The sequence below is a fragment of the Taurulus bubalis genome (assembly GCF_910589615.1).
Source record: "Taurulus bubalis genome assembly, chromosome: 4".
Taxonomy (NCBI): domain Eukaryota; kingdom Metazoa; phylum Chordata; class Actinopteri; order Perciformes; family Cottidae; genus Taurulus; species Taurulus bubalis.
This window is the reverse complement of record NC_136592.1, coordinates 25,464,872-25,485,828: the sequence shown is the minus strand read 5'-3', so window position 1 is coordinate 25,485,828 and position 20,957 is coordinate 25,464,872. Positions and strand designations below refer to the sequence as shown.

The following is a 20,957-nucleotide window of genomic DNA, read 5'->3' as shown; positions in this document are numbered from 1 at the left end:
CACCTAAATTCATAAGATTATGAAGGCCGGTCTGTATTTCTTCCAAAAAAAAAAAAAAAAAGTGAAGCCACATTCTTCTTCAGTGTAACCAGATGACTGAACTTACAGTCCTTTGCTGTGTGGGGTGACTATTTGTAGCCGAGGCCGCGTCCTCTTCGCAGCTGCCTCACGGGATTCGTTTCAAACATTGTCGAGATGCCTTTGACGCAATGTCATTTCTCACACTGGCACAGAGTCTGCTCTGTTCTGCAGCCGTTCACCTCATTATTCCTGCTCTTTCTGCCATGTGACAATTTCAAAGAAGCAAAACCTTTCCTCGGCTGAACTTTTGACCCAGTGTTGCGTAAGAGTGCTCGGTTTCTAGAGTGTGAGAAAGAAGGCAACGTGGTCCGAAGACGACGTCCGGTTGTGTGGATCGGACGGACGGGGGGGGAACAAACTTCTTGTTTCAGTATCAATTTTACAGAGACAAAACAATAGTGCAGCGCTTGTAACGAGACGAGGTGGGAGGGTGGGTGGGAGGGAGAGAGACAGAGACAGAGAGAGAGAGAGAAAGAGAGAGAGACATACAGAGAGACAGAGACAGAAAGAGACAGAGAGCGAGAGCAAGAGAGAGAGACAGACAAAGAGAGGGAGAGGTAGAGGGTGAGAGAGAGAAAGAAAGACAGAGAGAAAGAGACAGACACACAGAGAGAGAGATATGTCAAATAAATGTAGATCAAAGAAACTTTTCAGTTCACTTCTGCTGAACCAAACAGATATTTCAGATATTTGCAGCCGTCTTGATGAAGGTTTTTCCCCTTCTTTGAGCAACACATAAAAAAGTTAACAAACACCATCTATGCTGTTTCCTTTAACCTCTGGATGCAGTAAAGCTCATTGCCTTGATCCCGTACTGTCACGCTTACGTTCATTTCACCGTATCTGCACTGCCTGTGAACGGTCTGTTAATAAGCACCCAAGTGTCTGGACCTGAGCTTTACATTTCATCTCCGTATGCAAAGAAAGAAAGAGGGGGCCCATTGAATGAGTAAAAGTGAGAACATTTTAAATGTACACACAAATACAGACCCTTACTGGGAGGAATAACACAACAAAGGTGTGGATCTGTAGCTATTCTTGGTGCTCATTATATATTATAATAACTCACAGTATTGTAAGCGTCTGATATGATTTGTTACCTTCAATAAAACATGAATACTGATTTAATTCAACCCAAATAAATGACAAACACAAAGCTCAACTCCCAATATTTACTAGGCATGTGTTTTGGCAAGAATCTGGCAATAGGATACGTATAATGAGTATTATGATTAATATATTACGGAACTCAAAAAGGTGCGATTTTTAAAACCTAATTTGGGAGGGCGTGGGGGGAGAACAGTGTGATCTAAATAATATCACAATATTGTCTTACACCCATACTATTTAATTATGAATGTATTAATAACTCCCGTCTGATGATAGTTTAACAGAAGAAACGTAATCCTCCCGTCGTATCTCGTGATAACAACAGCACATCCATCCCATGTTAAAGGACAACCTGCCTTTTAGGGTCAAGAAGGTCAACTAGATGCAGACCGAGTATAGAAAACATCTTCACTGTCTGCAGTTCTTTTGGGTTTTACCAAAACAGTAGGAGGAGCTGATGTTTGATAGTCAAGAACCGCCGTCATTCCTTCCACTCGGCCCACAGCGCTGTGAGTCACTCCAACTACAGGACACACAGGACCTGATTGTTGAGTGAAATATCAAACTGACCAGCGCACCCACAACAATAATGAGTCACAGAGATGAAATACATACAGAAACCACAATTGGAGCTAAAACAATTAGCTTCTTAAATGTTTCTGCTGTTTTATTTGATTTTTTACAATAGTAAAGTAAATACAATTGAGTTTTGGACTGTTGGTCAATACATACTAGTTTGATACTTTTTTTTTTAATCCGTACTTATTTCTTTCCATGTGCTGCTGCAACACCTGCATTTCTCATCTGGAAATCAATACATGTTAATCTTATCTTAATATGATAAGACACAAATAACAACTGAACCTGATCGACGGCGTATAAATGTAAAGAAAAGAAAAACACAAATGTGTTCACCATCTGCACCCCTCAGCTGTCAGTCGTTAGCAGTTTCTAGCATCACTCGTATTGATCCACACACACACACACACACACACACACACACACACTCACACACACACACACACACACAGTACAGTACACCACACCACACCCACAGACAGTCTAAGCCCTCTGCTTGAATCTCTGCCAGCTCAATGCAGCACTGCAGACATGGGCGTGGCCGCCCCGAAAAGCTTTTCATCAATACCTCAAAATGGGACTCTGTTGCAAAGACACTGAATAATCACTACAGTATTAAGTGGAAACTGCACTGCTTGACAGCAGGAGAATATTCACATATTCGATCATATGCACCTGCTTCAACATGAATACGGTCCAACTACCACATAAATCCAGTTGGAAAGGCGAGCGGTAATGATGTCATAGAGGCAGCTGAAGAAGCAGCTGAGGGAAAAGGCTGTCCTTCATTCAAAACATACACACAGCAGAGCATGAGAAAAGCCTGAACCAGATAGCACTTTGCATTTGTTGCCTATTAAAAAGGATGTTCGTGTTGATATTTAATACAGAAAATAGTGAAGAACGAGCTTTCTTGTCTGTTTGGAATACTATGACGACTATCTGAAAAAAAAAGTACAAGCCTCCACCTTCTGGTGATGTCATAGCTTCCACAAAGAAATACCTTTAAAATGCCCTCCTCACATAACATGTGCATTTTAACGGCTGGGTGGGGATCGTGTCGGGTTCAAGTGTGGCTGTGGACTTCAGGAGGAATTGAGTTACAATCAGAGTGAGTCAGTTTAGTGGTCACCCGGTTTGATTATTAGATGAAATGTAAATCTGGGAAATAGGATTAAAATCCTAATGTACACAGTGGCACTGAGGTATAAGAGTCTGAGCTGGAGAAAACCCACTGGGGTACTGGTTGATCCTTCAGGAAACAACGTGTTTCCAGTTGATACATTTAGCTACAATCAGGGATGGGACAATATAGGATTTTATCACTGCTCACAATAATGATAAAAAAAAACACTCACTATGAATTGATTATGGTGAATTTAGATGATTGGTTTATCATGAATATCGTCATGAGTAAAAGGTGAGCCTGATGCATGACATTTTAAGTCTCACAAAAACATAAAACCAAGTACTAATGATTCAGAGATGCACCGAATTACACTTAACAAAACGGCGACAAATAAAGTTGTCAATGTCGGAGCAGATTTTGTGGCATTCCAGTCAGCGCTTTGCTTTGAGTGACTCGAGTCAATTTGCTTCCCTGTATAGGATGTGTTTGACAAGTGCTAAGTAAATGTGCTCAGCCATTAGGAAAACAGGCCTATCTTTAAGAGCAAACACTAATCCCACTCACTCCAGAAGCCTGAGTCAATATGCTGTTGCTCGGTGCCAGCCAGTTACTGGGATAACCTGCTGCCGCTTCAGAGGAAATATCTCCCTCCTCTTCCTTTTTCGTATCGCGATAAATAACATATACAACATGCCGGGAAACAACATATACAGTACAAACATACATATCTGAGGATCAGCTCCCCCTGGTCACATGTACCTGCATGGCATCTCTTCCAACTCGTCACATACCGACGCTCTGTCAGACCCTTTGGCGCCACTTTCTAACGCACTGCAGAGCTCAATGCACGGTCGCACTGATCATGTTGTTAACGTTGTGAACTCAAATAAAAACCCTTAGGTTCGGGAACTTTATCTTGGTCGGGCTTAAGATAAGTACGCAGATTTAAGGTTAAGGCAAGAAAACCAATTCGGTTTACGAAAAAAATCATAGTTAGGCTCAAAATAAGTACACAAAGTAGGTTTAGGCAACACAACCACTCTGTTTGGTTAAGGAAAGCATCACAGTTGGGCTTAAAATACATAAACTGGTACGGAAACACTTCACAAACATCACCAACGTAACTTCAGGAAAACGGACACCGGCCTCCCGGTTGATAGTCCTGTATTTGTGTGTGGCTTTTGTCTTTTTTGGGGTCTTTATACTTTGTCTTCACACTCCCGGAGCATTTTCACTAAGCATCCAATAATAATGACGCTGATGGGTTTACATTGTAGTTACTTGAAAGCCCTGTGAGTCTCATACAGAGGCTAAAGGGTGCATTATGCATCGTATCAGACGCCGAGGGCCGTGACGAAGCGGCGGCTTGAGACACCCTGGGAATGAGACCCGATCAAACCCCTGAACAAATACAAATACTTAATTATGCCTCTACTCTTTTCTTCGAGAAACGGTCAGATGTTTTGTTCCAGTGTCACCCTCATGTGTAAACAAAGATTATTATAATGCAAGAAGAATGACAAGCCCAAAAGTGGGGAGGTGCGCCATGAGGGCTCACAGGGTGGATTTATGAAGCGGTGACAGCTTTCTGGACAAGAAGAAGAAAAACCTTAATCCAACTTTTTGCATTCTGACTGAATATCCATACGAGTGCATCAGCGGTTACAGCAGCTCAATCCAGTGCTAAGGCAGGGTCTAAAGTACTGGCCTATAAAAACTCTACAAAGAGCATTCAGCATAGTGATATATTTCACCATTTCGCTGTAATTTCAGAGAAAAGGAGTAAAACTTCCTCTCAGCACTCGTCAAAAAAATAAAAATAGGAGCCGCTCACTGTAGAGCGAAAGAGCCAAAACAGTCCAGACTTCAGCAGAAAGAGAGGAAATGCGGGAGGAGCGGAAAGAAGCTCCCCGAAATCTGGCCACCATACACTGAGGAGGAATGTAACAGTGAGGGGGAGCGAGGGCTGGAAACATGGAGTCACGTCCCGATGAAGTGTTCGTCCAGAAGGAAAGTCAGGAAAGAAACAAGAACCTGAAAAGTGTTGAGACCAACTGGAACTGAATTATCTAGAACGTTGTCTCAAATGTTCACACTGCAAATTGGAGTCTTTAAAGTTTCGTGACTCATTTCTTTTTAGCGAATGAGGCAAAAGAACTGAAATGAGTTAACGAGGCAAAAGAACTGAAATGAGTCAAATCGAAAGAAAAAAAAATAGCAATCGATGTAGGATCAAGTAGAAATACTAAGTATTCCTCGTTCTCACTTTTAATGCTTTGCCTTCTTTTTGTCTTAAGATACAGTCACACCGATGGACTCAGAGGTCAGAGTTCACCTTAAACTGTTCTCATTTGTGCAGTAGAAACAAATATATTTGGATATACAAACCAAATACCAGATGACAAACTGTTGAGTCACTTTTAAAACAGTTTACAGTTTGAGATCATTTTCACTATCGATTAGTCTGTGGATTATTTTCTTGATTAATTGATTGACGTTAGAAAAGAAATACCAATTCATCGATTATCAAAATATTTGGTGGTTAATATAATAGTTGACAACTAATGCAGCTTTACATCATGTCCTTTTTTCAGAGCTGCATGCATGTAATATGACCAATTAAAGATCATCTTCATTATTTATTATTCGTTAATTTATCAAATGGTCAAATTGTGAAAAATAGCCAAAAGTGACGACAAATGTTAAAGCCAATAATCCATTGATTGATAAATAAACGAATGGTTTCCCCAGTAAACTTAATATTCTTAGGTTTTGATGTGTTGGAGTAAAGTAAGTGATTCAACGGCATGGCCTCGGGCTTCAGAGACGAAATGATTCATCGACTCATCAAGATGAAAGTAATTGTTAGTTACAGCCCAATCTCGATGCGTGTGCTTCACAGATGTGCAGTTGAATGTAGCTCTTGAAGTGGGTAAATATACAGCCTTGTTTCCCTTCCTCACGCTGTACTTAAGGCTGTAACATAACCCCGATGTCCCTTTGAGTAATGAAACGTAACATTTAACCCTGAAAAGAAAAGCAGTACGCATAAAAGCTGCGTACCGACAGGCATTACGCTGCAGGACGGAGAGGATTAGTCAGCCACAGAAACCCTCACTCTCTTCAAGTGTTTATAATCTCAACAGTGTCCTCAAACTAACAGTGCAAAGCTGTTGCTAATTGTTATTACAGATCAGTCACTGCCGGGCCTCAGCTTTCCCACTTTCTCAAGTCGTCAGAGCGAGCTGAACGCACACGGCGTGATTACAGCACGAGGGAAACGTGAGACGGATCAATTGCATGTTTTAGGGGAAGAAACAAAAAGTGATACTTAAAACCAATTTGGGATATTTTGAAAATGTATATTCAGTTGTTCATGTAAAGTACCTATAACACAGCTGAAAGGTTACAGCAGGTTACAGATTTACAATTCATGAGCAGACTTGATTGATGAAAGAATCCGGTCCCATCGCATTCCTAATCTGTTACGTTCCATATGATGTCACTGCATATTAAACATATATTCATCGCAGCTCCAAGATGAATTTATTTGAGGTCGACAGCAACCTTTAAACGCGTCAAGATAAGTTTGTAAATATTTGCCTCAACTGTGAGGGCTTCGAGTCGGGTATCACTACATCTAGGAACTTTCTATCAATAAATCCGAGCTGTGTACCCGACACTGTCAGCACTGTTTGAGTTTTAGCTGTCTGTGCACTCGGTAATGGAGAGCATCAATTTATGTATCTGTTCATCGAGGAATACCAGCGAGCAGCAGCTGTGAGGCTGCAGAAGGAGACAGATCCTGGAAGAAAAGTAGAATTCTTTGAATACATCTGCATGTAGATCATTGGGGTTGTGTTTAGTTGAATGTCCAAAATCTAAAATATTTTGGCCACCTGGGGTCAGCGTAAACAAGTTGAGAAAATAGCATTGACATGTGAAACAAACACAGGACTTTCACCCAGGAGACGGTTGTTTGTGTCGGTGTGAAACCAAAAGTAAACTTATTACGTTGTTGTTTATTTACGCTGGTATTTATTCAACACAAACCATGATGTGTTTTTTTTTTAACCACAACTAAGTAGTTTCGTTGCCTAAACCTTACAAATCGTTTCACAATGTTAACATAGTGGCATTGTGGGTTTCTGAAAACTTGATACAAGGCTAAGCAAAAACATATTCATGAAACGCATCCCATGGTTTGTAGAAACACACAATGCCAACATTTTCTTTAGTGACTTGGTTGTTTTGACAGCTTTCCCACTGAAAAGAGCTCGGAAGACTGTGAGAACGCGGCGAGAGAACCAAAACAGAAGAGTTGTGTCTCGGACAGCTGAACATTGACGCTGAAACTCACCATAACGCTTCATGAAGCGGAGAGGGGCTGCGGCCTCGGGTGATATTTCTCTGTAAGTTTGACATTGTGATGTCATACATTGTTATCGTAAACATTTTTGGATTAAACCCACACGACCTCAATTAAAGCATCATTACCATGCGTTTTTTAAATAGTGAAAGTGTATTAGTGGCATTTAAAAAAAAGGGACAGTTCACCGCAAAATCATACCTAGTGTGCTATTTATTAATCTAGATTGTTATAGATAGACCCTTTGTCAAATATAATAATGAAAAATAACCTTTTAAAAACTCTTTCCAGAAATCCAGACCCGATGCCTCAAGATAATCAGTTTCATATGTGAACTATTTTCTTTCTACCGAACTACACATGACAATCAATTATTTATGACACCGCGCAGAAGGAAGCGTGCATTTATACTCTATACTGCTAGCTCACCGTTACGGGACGCCCACTGTCACAAGCACAAGCCGCTCGTCTACGAGTAGACGCGCGAGTAGACGTGTCGAAAGCTCTCCATTTCTATGACAAATACGGCACATACTTGCAGTGAAGTGCATAAGCTCCAGGTGACCTCTAACTTCAGCTGACAGAAGAAGCTATGTGTGTATGTGTGTATGTGTGTGTGTGTGTGTGTGTGTGTGTGTGGGGTGGGTGTGTGTGTTTTGACCTCTCGGTCATTAGCCAACACCCAGGTCATGTTCGTAAAGCTCCGTCCAAACACTTAGCCATGTTGGAGCAAAGTCAGAACAGGTGGTCTCACCAGCAGCACGCCCATATGTAGGCCACATGTCGAGCATTAGCTGGCCAGCGCTATGCTAACGCTGAAGCAGGACAAGGCCGCCAGGTGAGGGGAGTGACTTAGCACAATCAATACGCTAAAGCTAAGCCACGTGGTCGGAGCAGAAAGGAGGTCAATCCTATTAGTTATATCTGAGAGTCACAAACATTGAAACTCTGTCCAATCCCGTGAGCGTCCTAGAATATCCGTCACCTTTGGGTCCTCGGTCGTACATTACACACAGACGTGTGAAACTGGCTGAGCCGCACACATGAACACGTTATCTTTAAAGCATCAAACAACCCGATCAAGATGAATAGGCAGAGTATGTTATACATTGTCTGGAATTAAGTGGTTAATTATCTAATCTGAAAAGCTGGCCTGCTCCATTCTTGGACTTCAATGTAAGGGAAAATAAGCTACGAGCGAATGACCTCACTGCGCTCATGACGGAGCTGTACTGCGAAGCTACCCTGCAGTGTTTACATTCAGCGTGTGTATCCTTGAGGCTCAACACACACACGTTGAATTCTTTTCCTTCCTAATAAAACAGTTGAAAAGTACAATTTTGGAATATTTTCAAACCTGCCTTGTTTATTTGTGCTATACTACTTTCTAGTTACTCCATGCTGGAGGAACAGGAGGTAGAAGCAAAATGTGTCCATTGAAAACTCCACGGTCTACCTTTCATATAGACGTTTTTTTTTTTTTCATAATCTGTGATTTGTGATATTTATTATATGTAAATAGAACCGACTTGATCAAGTGTCCTACAAATTTAAACCTCAAAGAAAAAGTGGGTTATCCTACAAAGTTACTTTCCTCAGAAAGCTTGAGAAAGTCCAAAAAGATTCAAGAAATTCAAATAAGAGTAATAAGGTCCGAGTGTACTACATCAAAGGGAAATGCAGCCGTACGTGGAGCGAACTCCACTCATGGTCCTTTAATGATTGAAGCAGGCGCGGTGATGTCTGGAAGTCGCTGCTGTTAAAAGCTTTATGACAGAAGGGAACCATATCTCCTCCGTCCACACTTACAACGCCTCTTCAGAGCCATTATTCGGGACAGTTAACATGGAGATAGACACACCGCTATCGTAGTTACGGGCCAACAGAGGAAGAGGGGGAAAGAGGCACAGAGAACTAGGAGCGCGATAACGGCACTTCATAATTGCTTTTCCTTTCCTGCAGTGATAACGTATCAGTGGTACAAAAAGCCAAATCTGATCTTTGCTATAAGCAAAACAACTTCCAGGTCCAGAAGAGATGTTTCCATGTCATCTAATTTTCCTCAACTTGGCACCAACAAAAGACAAACTACCGGAAAATATACAGAGCCGCACTGCGATGAACTTTCCATGAACGCGGGTGACATCCCTCATGTTTTCTGCTCCCTTCCAGATGTGTGCTCTTTTCACACTCTGTTTTATTGCAACACATCTGGATAGAGGGGAAGCGCAAGATGACCACAAACCCCCACAAAGTCTCAGACGCCACATGAGGACCTCGCAGCAGAGCGAGAGGTCACCTGTGAGGGTTTATGCAACTGTGAGGAGTGAGGAGCGGAGGGCGCGCTTTCAGCATTTATGTAACGGATTCATTAATACTTAAAATCATGAGGATGGAAAAGGGGTTGGTTTCCAATTTTAGTATATGCAATCACATTTTGGGGTTTTTATAAGAAAGAGATTGTATACAAAGACATGACTTATCCTTTTCCTGAATTTGAATAGGTTTGCATTTCATACAGCAAAGCGGACCTGTTTCTGTGAAAGAGCATCAAAAGAAGACTCTTTCTGTTGTTGCCACTCCTACAGGAGAAGAGCAGAGGGGAGGGATTTTAAAACAATCCAGAACATCCGCTGCTTCACCAAATCAGAGGAGGGTTTCAAAGGAAGGAAGGGGGGGCAACATCTGGCCAGCTGCAGATGAACAAAGTGACAGCAACAGAAGGGAGTGCATGAATCTCAGCATCAGTGTGTCATCTAAGAAAAGCAGATTTCAATTAAACCTCTTCTTTTTTTGGCTCGTGGGATTTCTTTCCAGAACTAAAATGACACCAGGCTGCAACAAACAATAATTCTGTGAGTTTTGTTTTAAATTTAAAATCAAAATGACAAAAAAAAAAGGGGGGGGGGGGGGGCAAATGTTATTAATCATGATTTCCCAAATTCTTCTTAAAATCAGCTGTCTAAAATAAAAAAATATTAAGTCCAAACTACTTTCAGGTGTAGGAACCAGAAAATATTTCCCATTTGAGCAGCTGGAACCTGTGAATCTAGGCTTATCTGTTGCGAAAAATGACTCATACGATGAATCAATCGGCTGCTTGTTTCAGCTCTACGTGTGTGAAGATAAACTGGTCAGACTTTTCATCAAAAAACACATAATCGGAACAAACAACGTTGCTGTAATTGATGGCATGGTCTACACAGAGTTGTGTGTGTGCTACAGACTAATTTAGTCTGAAGACGAAGAGAGCCGGTCCACAGAATAAAGCCTTTTCTGTCCGTCTCATTTCCATGTGACACGCTGCTGCAGGTGTAGTCAGGGCAGTAGGGCAGCTGGTCGAGTCCGACAGCAAGTGCTGACCATGGTGTGTGTGTGTGTGTGTGTGTGTGTGTGTGTGTGTGTGTGTGTGTGTGTGTGTGTGTGTGTGTGTGTGTGTGTGTGTGTGTGTGTGTGTTGCTGACGAGGCACCTGCAAACTCTGGCGCACCCCAGCATAAATAAAGAGCCTGTGAGAGGACACAAACAGGCACATTGTCGTGCTGCTGCCGACATCTGTTGCTGACGACCGGCTAGTTGGCTCAAAAAGCGTGATGAAAGACACAACAGACAAGGCTTCACATCCTGTAAGAAAAGTTACTATCATAGGCCATAACAATCTGGATGCAACGAAGAGATTATTATTATAGATGGTAGATATAATTATTGGTTAATTGATTCATTGTGTGAAGCTTCAAGCGTCATGTTTTGTGGGATCCAAAATCGTTTTCCAAGAACATACGACAAAAGAAAAGCAGCATATCTAACAATGTTTAGCCCCTCACTATTCATTCTTGAAAAATTACAGAAATGATGATTTGATTATCCAAATAGTTAATTGTTTTAGTTGCAACTGTGACAATGAATGCAATATGCAAGTTAAAGCAACTTCTATGACCGCGTCACCTGCGCAGAGCGAATGATCCAACTGGAGGAACGTTTCATTAAAGATGGTTTTGACCTGCTACACAACACAAGCTAGACTGAGCGAAGAAGGGCCTGACGTGGCTGCAGCAGATCTCTCCGTGACCTCTGACCTCAAGCTGTTACAGTCAGAGCGAGAGGCTCTATCAACTCGACTGTCCGCTCAAATCGGGGCAGGAACGCGATGTGCTCTTCTTTCCCAGACAGTTGAACTAGTCTGCATGTATACGGTTTCAGAGGGAAAAAAAAAAAAAAAAAAAAAAATCAGAGCTTGGCACCGGGTTGGCGAGATAAACACACTCAGTGAAAAGGAACAGCTGGAGTTGTTGTTGGCATTCGGCTTCGTTCAGCTCGAGCAAAATGCCGTTCGTTGAAACAAAGTATTGCGTTGATGCTTGTGCGTCGTCATTGCTTCATATTGACCGGATGAAACTAGCTGAAGGGAAGATTGTATTAACGGTATCAGCTCTATATGTTAACTCTATACGTTTAGATGAGGACGACGGTTTTCCTCAGTGTTTCCGTTTTTAGTAGCCTTTGATAAACACCATTTCCCATAAGCCCCACGTTTGCATTCCCAACTTAACAAATGAGGATAACAGGTAATACAGCTGAAAATTCGGGGAAATTACTTGTGTGTGGATAAATATGATGACAACGTCAGCAGCTGTGTTTTCATGCGCGCTGTAGTTTTTAGACTTTGGACAGAAGCTAGAGAAACCAAGACTAGGCTGGATGTGACTTCTGCTTCCTATTGTTAATATAATACAATATCATGTCAATGTTGTGATATGAGACTAGATATTGTCTTTGATTCTAGTATTGTCTTCCCGTGGTTATAAAGGCTGCATTACAATAAAGTGATGCAAGTGTATGAATCAGACAGTTCTATGTTATTGTAATACATTACTATATAACAATCAAAATACTATGTTAACATTGTGTAACATTATTGAGTTCTTAGTCATTTTGGCAATTTTTACTGATGATTATTTATCAAAAAGCAGCAAATCTCAACCATAAAATATCGTCCCAATATTGACAGATTTCCTCAAAATATGATGCCATTATATTTTCTGCACATCTCCCGACACAAAGAGTTACATTGTTTGAGAGCATGATTTGAGCACCAGTGTGTCCGTGACAGATCAGTCATCCCTCGATCGTCTGCGATAACCCTGTGCAAACAACTCCAAACATATGGCTCGATGTTACATAATCCTCATTCCATGGTGAGGCGGGTAGCAGCTCAGAGACCAATGCAACTCTGTTCTTCAACAACACGGCGAACCTCAAGTTGCGCAAACAACTCTATAGTGACCGGCTTGTGTAACTTGCCACTGTGTGTTTTTGCTTCTCGGCTAGAGTTTGTCGTACGGATCACTGGGCACTCGAGACGTCTGTGTTACTCAACCTACAGTCCAGTACCGTGACACTCTTTACTCTGGTTTCAACCTCAGTAAAAACACACAGCGCTGTAACTGTACACTCAGATGAGAGGACACTGCACACGGACGGCGCTCGATCATTCCCCGTCTCTTTTTTTCTTCTTCTTTTCCACCTCGGGCCTGAGGAAAACAACACCTTCAGGGGAACAGTAGATCTGACTGGACCCCGCCCAGTTGGTGGAGATCCCAGTAACACACACTAATCCTACTCTGTGTCGGTGTGGGCTCTGGGGGAAGACGGGTATTAAATGTACAAACGTGTGTGTGTAGCGTCTCTGAGTGTATCGAGGTAGCAGCAGTGAGGGAAATGCTGAGAGGTGAATCTGCTGACCCGGGTTGACTCACACTGGGAGTGTTTCTGTTGGCCGGGAACGCCGGAGGAGCACAACAGGAGCTCCAGAGCTCACCGGAGCCAAACAAGGCCTGCATGTCCTCCACCGGCAAAAATGATGCAACTAGCAGGTGCGATCCGGACACATTGCACTTTAACAAAGAACTACCAGAGTTGTCTTTGTGTCCGAAAGAAAACAAACCTCACACTGTTGATGGATCTTTTTAGCCACACAGAGTTACATAAATAACAAGCTGACACAGCCATCACATAGACAGTATATGGCTTATGAAGTTGTCACTGCAGACACGGCGCGAAGTTTATGTACACATCAAGAAGTCCAACATTAACTGAAGCCGAGTTTAACTCCTGAGGAAACCTCTGGGTATTTAGCCCTTAGATGTGTGTCGTTCCTCACCAGCTTTGTCTGTCTGATGTCGTCCAGATGGGATCAGAGCTTTATAACGGGTAAAAAGCTCCCTATGGGGGGTTGATGAGAACTTCACAGACACGACTATGGGAAACAGTAAATGTGGAAATCATACAAGCAAAACTAACTATTATTTTCATTATCGGTTAAGTCATGATTAATTCAGGAATTGCTTGGTTTATAAAATGTCGGGAAATGGTGAATAATTCCCATCAGCATTTCCTAGAGCGCCAGATAGCTTCTTTTTTTTTTGTCTGACCACCAGTCCAAAAATAAAAAAAGATTGTGTGTATATATATATAGTTTTATGGACAGTGTTTGTTTAAAAAAAAGACAATAACAAATGTTGGGGGGGGGTAAGCAGCATTCATAACGTTTACATACTTCAGCAATTATCAAAAGGTATCTTAATTAATGTAAATTAATAACCTGGCAATTAAGATGTTAGTCCATTTTATGTGATTTTTGCATTATGGCTGATATTTTGCAGTGGCCTTTTTCAGTGTTAGTATAAAAGACATGGATTAATGCAGGTTTAAGCGTCACAATGACTGGAGCCGAAGTATCGTTTATACGTTTGGCTCGTAACTGTGTTCACGTCGCCATAAAGTGTAATGATCGAGAGCGTTCATGCCTCTGTGCCCTGTGAATTCATGTGAGCGCGCACATGAAAGTGGGTCGAGCCTTTGATAGCAGTCCAGTGTCCCACACACACACACACACACACACACACACACTTAGCTGTGCTCCTGCACTAATGCCCTGTGACGCCTCCTCTCCGGTCTTGGAAAGCAGATCCTGATGATGCATGGTCAGAGTGAGCGGCGTGAGGTAACCCCATACTCCTCCACTTGACCAAGAGGGAGAGCAGAAGACAGCTGAGCTCAAATTAAGCCGTCACTTGGACTCAGATGTACAAACAAATGACCGCGCTTCCTGTGAGCAGTCTTTGTTTTCATCAGTGTCAACAACAACGTTGAACCCCAACCAGCTCCTTCTTAAAATTGTAACGCATTACATCGCCCCGTCTTGGGACCAGAAAATGCCACAAATCCAAATCTGTTATGTTCCATAAAGACATGGATATTAAATTAGGTCACTGTAGTACTTTTCTATTTCTACACAGATACTGAAGAGACAGGGTTGTACTTATGTTAACCATTCGGCTACAATGACACCCCATCCTGTAGCATTTTTAACCACATCTTGCATTATCATACCTACTTTGGACATTAATTTTATGTTTCTCGCTCTCCATGTCTCCAACATTCCCTGCATAAAATACACGGTGCCTCGTAGACATCGCCTGGTTTAGCAAACAGACAGAAAAAAACATTCCTAGCATCCTGCTTTCCATGTCTTAGCATTTTTAAGACTTTTGACAGATTGATTTAAGACAATGTAACACTACTAAGGCCTTATTTTTTAGATTTATTCATTCAGTGTCTTTTGAGACTTGTTAAGGATCCATGAGGACCCTGTGCTTAATAGCTAATGTCAGTCTGTGTCTACAGCATACACAGTTATGTAGCTTTAAAATGTGATCACAGAAAGTTGTGCATTGGGAAAGGCCGTAAAGAAAAACACACAATGTTTGATGTTGACATGGAAACAAAAGGAGACTACCCAAACCATTTCACACAATAAATGCCATTGTGCAGTACTCACAGGAATGTAAAGCGTAATGTCAATTTCAGTCATATCTGGCACAAGAAGGAAAACAGCGTGAAGAATGACAGACCACAGATAAGCACTAAACCAACATCAGGTGGAGTATTTGTCTTACTTCACGCATTTCATTCTACAGGGGGAAATGAAGTCAAAGGGTATTGAAGGTGACATCAGTAAGATCAGTCTATTCCTCTTTAAACTACATCATAAGTGAAGCCTGTCTGTCACATCTCTAATGTTCTTAATTTACTGTAATAACCGCGTTCAACCAAAACATAGTAACTCGCTGTGTTTATCTAACCAGCGCAACACGGTTTAGGTTTTCATCTCCTTGAGGCTGAGTCGTATTAATTGAAGCACTAGAGCGACAGGGCTTGTCAGGATCTTAACACGTTGATGCAGCTGTTGGCTGGTTTCCCAAAAAAAAAAGGCCAAAAGCTCTTGTAAGTGATATCCTCTATCAGGAGTTAAAAAGGGGAGAAAAAAAATCTCCATACGCCTTTGGCCTGGAGGCGAGTTCAGCCTGCGACTGACAGTCAGCAGGAAACGCCTGTCTGCTCTGCTCAAGAACTGTTGTCTTGAAGGCTCAACACGGTCCTGGTCTTTGATAGAGCTAAATGAAACCCAACATCACTGCCGTTAAGCAAGGATTAAACCTATACAACTTATAAAATAAACCTTTGATGGAAATTTATGTTTTATTTAATGCTCTGCCTTCATAATGTCTGATCAAAATCAGTCCTAAAAACTGGACATTTTAGTGCACAAAAAATTGAATCCACTGAAAAAGTATAATATTTGCTTTCTGGGTAGCCTTTGGACATTTGTTTCCATAATTATTTCACCAAACTGCTTGTTTGATGCTTATTATTTTACCCTTAATTCTGATGAGACAAATAGCAGCATTAAGCTGGGACCCACAGATCTGATACTGGATTTGGAGAACATTGAAAACACTAAACCAGATTCCTAAAACTTTAAAACCCCATCTACTAAATTTGGTCACTTGAAGTAAACGGCTGCTGTAAAGTTATGAGACAACCCGAATGAATCCTAGCAGATATGGCAAAGAAGTTATACATCCTGGCAAAGAAGTTATACAACCTGTTCAACATTTACTACCACTGTAGAATCTGTCGTTGATGATCTTTCACTCGTAACTTCTCCATTTTCTTTAAAAGAAAATTCAACATTTCACCTCTATAACAGTCAGACGTGCAATAGACAGTTCTACAAATTATCAAAACTCATGCAGTATTTGTTATGCCACGCATTTGTCATTCCTTGTCAAACTGCACCTACGTTACCTATAATGCAACTCGGCTGATGACAGCTTGGTCTGAGATTCCTGTTTGTTTTGCTGGTAATGATAACTAATGTGGCCTCAAGCAGAGATGAGGAGCCGCCTACTGAAGGCTGGTACGCTCAGTTCTTCCCAGACCCAACTGGCACCGACTCAAGTGACATCACTTGAGGACCTTTATCAGACTTTGTGCAGCTCCTTCTGGAGTCACAAATGGCTTTAAACAACTTCCCAACAACTCCAACCATCGACACCTGCAGACTGAGGCTCAGCTCTTTAAACCAAATGGCGCATGGCAGAGTCAAGGTTAAATTCAAACTCAAGCACATGAACTCAAGTCGAGGTCAGCACTTTTTATTACTGTGACCAGGACATCAAACTTCTATACAAAATCCTGTGATGAAATATGCCTTTACACAATTACAGGTGGCGATGAAGCAACTTAAAGAAATCCACAGAATGTTAAAAACGGCATTCATCATTCCTCCTGTGCTGCTCGTCTACATGGAAATGAAGATTACGTTTTCCAATGAGGTCATGTTGTCTGCCGTTCCTCCCCTCTATCTCTCTCTCTCTCTCTTTCTCTGCAGTAGCACAGCAGCTCCAGTCTTGGCATCAATCACCAGCGAGCTGATACGCAATCTCACTGTGCAAACAATTAAAGGCTGCTCCTCTGCACTCAAAACTACTCACTCGTGTTGCAGCGTCAAGGATTAACCCAATACGCTTACTCATTAACCACGCAGACACACCAATGAATGGCATTCCTGGGAACTGTGTTTGCTAAACCGAAGGCAATGAAACGCAGTGGAGAGCTACTTGTTGCAAAGATTGTTGTCTTGCCGGTTACCTTTGAACCTGGCTTCCAAACTGCCAGTTTCAACTTGGCTTTAAGACTGGGAACACTGGCAGGATCTTCATTGTATTACATGAGGAGGAACTGAAATAATACATTAACAATTCCAAAAATGGCATTGCCTCTGACAGAGTGGCCTCAACGTCGAGATACCATAACTTATTTGGCTGGTAGATATTAACCACATTTGCACCATCATGGCCGACTACCTAGATGACGAAATACCAGAAGGCAGTGTATGCATCTCTGTGAGCACTGCCCTCGTTCTTTGTACGTGAATCAAGTGTAACAAGCGGGTGGTCAGGTGATAGTGGGCGATACAACCCCTTATAAAAAAACAGCAACACTCTTTCCAATAAGCAACCAGTATTTGACTTCCTGACTGGCAGCATTGTGCATATAGTAAGAGGGTGTTATGTAACCGTCAGGAATTTAGTTGAAGACAAACAAGAAAACAATGTGTGGTTGTGAACCTGTCGAAGACTCTTGATGGGCGTGCATTTAGAGAGACAGGTTCCCGAAGAAGAAAAAGAATATGAGTGGAATGTCTCGAGAGATATGAAAACAACCGGTTTCCTTCACCGAGGCCTCTGCAAGGTCTACGGTCAGACAATCTTTCCCCTGTGCAGAAAACAAATGGCAGTAATCGAAACAAGTATAATACTACAACCACTGATAGGCCACTGGCTGTTTGCAGCTCCTCTGTGTGTGCGACATAATCCCCACACAGATGGACCCAAAGTGCAATAAAACCTCTGCATGACACAGGGAAGACCACAGAGACAGTTGTGGCTGAGCAGCGTTGTGTAACTGATGTTAAAAAGACACAGAATGACAGACACTCGCAGGAATCAATCCATTTATACAGGCAAACATCAGCCCACACATAATGGTATGACTTGAATAACTCCAGAAGACAGTTATCGTTCTCTTACAACTATGACATGGCTGCATTATTAGCAAGAACAGTCTGTCTTTTGAGGCAAATTCACATCAAGTTTCAAGTCATTTCAGTCTCAGTTCAAGAATTTAAAAAACACAAATGACGTCTCGTCTTTCGGGAGTCTATAGTCTCAATTCAATGTCGTCTCATTGCAGCCGAGTCTAAAGTCGTCATTCTTGTAACTTTGGTCTGCCTCAAGTCTTTAATGCGCAGCTTCGTCATCAGCAGAGCACACTCGCAAACGTCAAATGCGTATTCATTGAATCCCAGAATGCTTTCTGCTTACCTCTAGCACTGGCCCGGCCCCCAAGATGATCTGCTCCACTCCGCTGGCAAATCCCTTCTGGCTGAGAGCGGTCAGGTGATGAATGAGAAAGTTGGTGCTTTGCGTCTTCCCAGAGCCGCTCTCCCCAGATATAACAATGCACTGATTGCTCTCCCTCTGCAGCATGGCGTGGTACGCCACGTCCGCCACAGCATAAATATGTGGCTCCAAATTGCCCAGCGCGTGATTATCGTACATCTTCACATACTTGGGGTTGTAGATGGGCAGGAACTTGAACGGGTTAATGACGATGAGGATGCTTCCGACGTACGTGTAGATCTTTTCCTGCCGGAAGCGCGAGCGCAGGTTGTCCAGCAGCGAGCGCTCGTTGAGCTCCGGCAGGTGGCACAGATCTGCGTGGTCCCCCTGAGAGTCAGGCTGTGGCAGCAGGCCACGCTCCACCATGCGCCGGCGCTCCTCTGTGACCTGCAGCCACATCTGGAGGCTGCCGCCATAGTGGATGGAGCCGTCCAGGTTCTTCTGCCTGAGGAGGAAGCGGTAATCCTCGCCGCCGGACAGCGGGCGGAGCTCTAACGCCACGCGGGGCCAGAGCATCATCCTCTGCACGGGACAGTCGCAGGGGTTCAGCACCCATTCTTCCCCACCGAACTCCTTCACCTCAGCCAGAACGTAACACTTGGTGCGGTCCAGATGCAGGCGCTCAATGACGCGTTCGATGGCCTCGGCGGCAGTGGTGGTCTTGCGGGCGCTGATCGGGCAGTAGATGGTGCCCTCGGCCAGGGTGCCTGGGTAGATGCGCAGGGTGAACTCGGAGTTCTCGAAGCGCGGCCGCCGGCCCAGGGTGCCCATGCCACCGGCGCCACCAACGCCATCACGAGCACTCATGGCGGAGCAGGAGTTCCCATTAGCAGCAGCCCGGCACTGGCACGTTCTTTACTGGGCTGGAGAGACCGCCGAGTCAAGACATTACTTCTGTGGAGCAGAGGAGAGAGACACAGATATCCATCAATACCCTGAAGATTTAGGATCGGTCTAAAATCTAAATATCACTTGTTTGAAGCAGACGCTGAAAACACAGATTACACATCAAATGAAACAGCAAAGCAGCAGCAGGAATGACACTGCATGCATCTATGATGTGAAACGGCAACAAAAGCAGACTTGTACCAACTGTTGAATTGATCCAAATCCAGACCAAAGCCCTCTGCAGTCAGGCAGATTACGAAATGTGTCGGATTATGACACAGGGACTTCATGTGCTATTATGTAATCTAAAAAGGGCCAAATTATTTTTGCTGGAGCCCCGACATGCACACTCATAAAGGATAACGGATAAGTCATCTGGATCTACAGGATTACCATTAACACACATGCACGCTCCTGAGCACACACACACACACACACACACATAAGCCCTCGCCAACGCCGAGACCAACAGCTGCCGGCCTCTTTACTGAAGAAGACACAAATCACGCCCTTCACGAGTTCCTTCGTTAATACACAGCAGAGGGACATCATGGGGTGAAAAGAGGCCACGGAGAGAGAGAGATAAAAGAGAGAGAGAGAGAGAGAGAGAGAGAGAGAGAGAGAGAGAGAGAAAGACAGAAAGGAGTGACTAAGCCGGTGACAAAAACTCTATGATTTCCTCACTACCAGGTTTTGAAGAGCTCTGAAGCACAAACCTTTCATAAACCACATCTGAATGAATCAATTCAAGTTATTTTTGAATGGTGAATTGAACCGGAATTTTCATACAATACACGCAAGCGTTTAGCAAAAATCGGGCAAAATGTTCCCTTTAACGATAACTAAGCTAATCAGCATTGCACGGGGATGGTTGTGTGTCTGCAAAACGTTGAATAAATAAAGACAAATATACGTGATCGCTCTTAAAAAGCCATAGCAGAGAACTGCAGGTCGCTGAGAAGTATTTTGTTCAATATCTGGCTATCGCGATGCTTTTAATAACGATGAACATAATAAGAATACCGTTCAAGAGTGGACGTCACAAAGTGCTCCACAAGAAATGTTTTTTAAAAACATAAAAGACACTAATACAACTTAAGCCCAGTCAAAAGCGCCATGAGCCGCTTTTTAAAAAGTGTTCACACTGTGAGCAGATCTTCTAAAAGACTATAATTTGCGTCACATATAATGCTAAAATATAAATAGGCACTTTGTTGTGTTTATATCTGTCAACCGCAGATGAAGCCTTCGTTGCGATAGCCTTTGTTTTCCTTCTTTCGTTGAAACCAGATACCGTTGCAGTCTTGTGTATCATATTCATCAACGTTCAATGCATTCCAGGAGTTATCATGTGACGTGCTGTAATTTGTCTTCATTGTACCCTCTTTCCTTCAGCTCTTCTCTCAACTTCTCCTTTAGAAAGCCATTTTCAAAGCAGGCGAATGAGCTTCAACTTGTTGCGATCAGCTGTTGCTCTTTTCTAGCGGGTAGAG

General features: G+C 42.7%; 1 protein-coding gene across 1 annotated transcript in view; it reads right to left on the bottom strand.

The window, feature by feature from the left end:
- Positions 1-19,383, bottom strand: part of myo9aa (myosin IXAa) — a gene marked incomplete at its 5' end in the record, with an annotated part of 73,104 nt that extends 53,721 nt beyond the window's left edge. The window contains one exon of the mRNA XM_079217305.1: positions 18,499-19,383. Coding sequence (XP_079073431.1) covers positions 18,499-19,383 — 885 coding nt within the window. The remainder of the gene's footprint in view (positions 1-18,498) is intronic.
- Positions 19,384-20,957: the final 1,574 nt, after the last annotated feature.